Source organism: Octopus bimaculoides, chromosome 20 (genome assembly GCF_001194135.2).
Source record: "Octopus bimaculoides isolate UCB-OBI-ISO-001 chromosome 20, ASM119413v2, whole genome shotgun sequence".
In the NCBI taxonomy this organism is placed as follows: domain Eukaryota; kingdom Metazoa; phylum Mollusca; class Cephalopoda; order Octopoda; family Octopodidae; genus Octopus; species Octopus bimaculoides.
Window position 1 is genome coordinate 1,760,807 of NC_069000.1, and position 4,199 is coordinate 1,765,005.

Genomic DNA, 4,199 nt, shown 5'->3' on the forward strand with positions numbered 1-4,199 from the left:
TATATACATATATACATATATGTATATATAATGTGTGTGTGTACATATGTATGCTTGTATGTATGTATATATATATATATATATATATTGTTGTACCACTATCTTTATATATATATATATATATATATATATATATATAAGGTAGTGGTGCAACAATGCACCAATATTTACTGGAAATAGCAGTCGATAATATACGACGCTATAGTAAAGCTTCACTATTATTTTTACAATAGTCTTGGAGTTTTGGGTGGGGTGGAGGCTAGTCTATTACATTAACCCCAGTGCTCATCTGGTACATATTTGTGTGTGTTTGCGCATGTGTGTGTTACAGGAGTACCAGACTGAAGATACCCCCCCTCTCCCACAACACAACCAATATTCTATCTTTGTCTCGCATGAGAATCACAGACTTTGCTTAGAGATATTGATTATTTCTTTTCGTTTTGTTCCGTTTTCTCACACTTCAATTCAAACCCCGAAGAAACCCCAGAGAAATTAACCGGAGATTGGGAAATCCAGAATTGGGCTGAAGAATTGGCAAGGAGCAAGGAGGAAGGTGGCATCGGAATTAAGGTAAGTCATGATTAATGTATTCCAACAATTGGTGCTGCATCTTGTGTACCATTCTGACTGGAATTTCTGGCTTTGGTAATTAAATATGTTGAACTGGTTAAGACCTGTTCCAGTACTCTCTTTGTAATATCCCCCGTTCTTTTAAAAATTCTTTCTAATTCTAGCACAAGGCCTGGAATTTCATGGCTTAGTCGATTCCGTCGAGTCTAGTGCTCTACTGGTAGTTATTCTATCGGCCTCGAAAGAATAAAAGATAAAGTCAACATCAGCAGAACTTGAACTCAGAATGTAAAGGCTGACGAAATGTTAAGCATTTTGTCCGACGGGTTAACGATTCTGCCAGATTATCAAAAGCAGACGACAACATTCATATAGATATGTACACGCATGCGCACGACGAGTCATCACACAGTTTCCTTCTACCAAATTCTATTCACAAAATATTGGTTAACCCATGGTTATGTTAGAAGACTGTTGTCCAAAATGCTGTGTAGTGGTATCGAACTCAGAAACGCATCATCACAAAAAGAACTCCTTTGAGTTATATATCTCGTGACTGGCTTATGTACAAGCATTTTTGCAAACATGCATAGAGGTACCGTTGTTAGCATTGTAAGGGCACCCCTATTGGCTTGCAATGGACCTTCCCATAAGCACAAAGATTATAAACTAGCAGTTCTCGACCGGGATCCATATAATCGCTGGGTGTCTTTTTGGTCCACATAAGCAAAATAGTAAATTAGGTCTACAGTGTTATTTTAAGGAGCCATGGAAACATCTTGCGTTAGATGTATTTATTATAAGAGGTAGGTTTCTCTCTCTAATGTCTTACGTAGTCCGACATACACAAGTGAATGTGTGATGAACAAAATCGGTGTTTTGAAAGAAGTATCAGTAAAGTTAGTTTTTTAAACACCAAATGTCTACGGGGGCTCACCAGAATGAAATAGTATTTAAAAAGGTGGGGGAGGCATAGATGAAAAAAATGGCTGAGAACCACTGTCATAAACTATGAAATAAATCCATGTGAAAGTCAGGCGACGCCAGTGAAAGAGGTGGTGGTGGTGGTGGGGGAGGGGGCGGTGATTACGAGTAATGAAAGGCACAAAGAAAGCGTATTACACGTCAGGGTAAAAGGAGGAAAATATGTCTGCCATTTTATCCCTCTGGCTAGTGTCTGCTGTGTTAGACGAACAAGACTCCTTTTTCTTGAAAAGGTGTGTGTGTGTGTGTATGTGTGTGTGTGTATACTCGTAGATAGATAGATACATACATACATACATACATACATACAAAGAGAAACACATACGCACACACAAGTTTATGTCATATAAATGTGTGCGTGCGTGTGTGTATGTGTGTGTGTGTGTGTATGTGTGTGTGTGTGTGTGTGTGTGTGTCTGTACTGTGGCAGCTAGAATGGAAACGACGTCATTCTCCGAACAAAAGCCAGATATTCTTGTCTATTTATAGAACATTGAAACTAAAACTTCTTCACATACATCTCAACACCACTATGACGACGACGACGACTACCACTACCACCACTACCACCACCACCACCACCAACAACAACAACAACAACCTCACCTATACCGATTGAGAAATTGTCTAAATTCACTCGCAAAAAAGAACAAAAAGCAAAAGATTAACATTAAATATAACAAACCTCCAAACCTAACATAAAAAACGCAAAATAAACTCTATGATGACGCCTTCGTACCAAAAACTAGATCTGCTGATCTTTACACACACACACACACATCTGTGTGTGTGTGTGTGTGTGTGTGTGTGTGTGTGTATTACTTAAAGACCATAAATGTGTCTTACACATTTTATATATTTCTAAATATCCTTCCTGCTGTGCTGATGACGGCAGATGAAGGCAGAAACGTATGCTCGCGGCTGTGTTATTTTCCTCAATGATATGACAATGTTCGAAAATTCTTTATTGATGAGATTATCTCTCCTTTTCAAGTCAGTGATTGCCATGTACCAGCGAGCAATAGAATTTTAAAAAATCCTAAATTTACTTGCGAGAATTTACAATAAAACAAAAGACGAAGACGGGTGTGTAAACAACAAACAGATATATTAGTTTAACGCTCGGGAAGAGAGAAAGTCTCTTATGTTTCGAGCCTACGCTCTTCGGCAGAAAGGAACACAGAAATAAACTGGGAGACATATATAATAGGGAGATTAGGGAGATATATATAATATAACTCTCCCTACACATACGCCGTTGTTTTGCAAGAGATATATATTGTTCCCACTAATCCTTTAATCTCTTTATTAACAGGGAATTCCGATGGAAGACGGCAAAGGTTGCATAAATACGGTCAAAGACCTCGTTCTAATCTTGACATCCATAGTATTCACATGTAGTGTAGGCCACGCCTCGTCGAACTTCCCTCAGTACGATGAGTACGGCTTTCCCGCCAATTATCCGGCCTATTTGAAGGGGCCGGTCCCCACAGACAAGGTAACTGTTTCCTCTCTATGATGTCTCTGCAATTGTTTTTGTTTTCTTCTATTTTTAGTTTTGTATTGATTTCGTCCTGATGCTGAATTCATGGTCTACAAGTCTTGGAGATGGCTCAGATGAACGCGGTTGATGTTCCTCTTGAACATTGTGAACATTGTCAAAATGATGGCTGTAAAGGGAGAGAAAGAGTGAAAGAGAGGAAGAGAGAGAGAGAGAGAGAGAGAGAGAGAGAGAGAGAGAGAGAGAGAGAGAGAGAGAGAGAGAGAGAGAGAGAGAGAGAGAGAGAGAGTGGTGGTGGTGGTGAAAGTAAATATGGACGAGTTGGGGATTTCTTTGGTACTACGTTCTGTGGTAGAAGGACTGGTCTGCACAGCCACTGAATAGGAGAAAATTGTGCAAAAACTCGACAGATTCGGATTGATGGATTTGTACCTGTAATTAAAACGTTCGGCTTTGTTACACGTTATGCCATAGTGATTCTGTCGGAGGTTTACGTTGAAAGTATAGATGTCTGCGGAACAGCCAACCACTTAAATATTCATTTATGAGTTGGTAATTGATTGCTCAGTGTCAAAACTAACGGAGGAACCATCAAGTGTCTATGGGCAGAGGGTGTTTATAGATATATGTATGCGTGTGTGTGTGTGCGTGTGTGTGTGTGTGAGTGTGTGCGTGCGTACACGCGTGTGTGTATGAAGGTGCGTGGTTTAGTGGTTAGGGCATTCGGTTCACACGATCATCAGTTCGATCCACAGCGGTTCCTTGGCTCCACTCCGCTCAGCAGGCAAAAATGAATTTTATCTGTAATTCAAAGGGTCAGTCTTGTTGCATTCTTTCTCACGCTGAATCTCCCTGAGAAATACCATAATTGGCTGAGTACTCCACAGACACGTGTACCCTTAGCGTGTCTGTGGAGTACTCAGCCAATTACACGTTAATTTCACGAGCGGGCTGTTCCGTTGATCGGATCAACTGGAACCCTCGTCGTCGTAACCGACGGAGTGCGAGGATATATATATATATGTGTGTGTGTGTGTGTGTGTGTGTGTAGATGTGTGTGTGGCTGTATATACACATGCATTTCTACTCTATCATCTCCTGTCTAAAGATAGATAACTCATTATCTTGCTTCACTGCTTCC

The 4,199-nt window shown here is 40.2% G+C and overlaps 1 protein-coding gene across 1 annotated transcript in view; it reads left to right on the top strand.

The window, feature by feature from the left end:
- Nucleotides 1–4,199, top strand: part of LOC106867441 (allene oxide synthase-lipoxygenase protein) — a 43,106-nt gene that overhangs the window by 33,605 nt on the left and 5,302 nt on the right. The window contains exons 11-12 of the mRNA XM_052975185.1: nucleotides 409–573; nucleotides 2,873–3,055. Coding sequence (XP_052831145.1) covers nucleotides 409–573; nucleotides 2,873–3,055 — 348 coding nt within the window. The remainder of the gene's footprint in view (nucleotides 1–408; nucleotides 574–2,872; nucleotides 3,056–4,199) is intronic.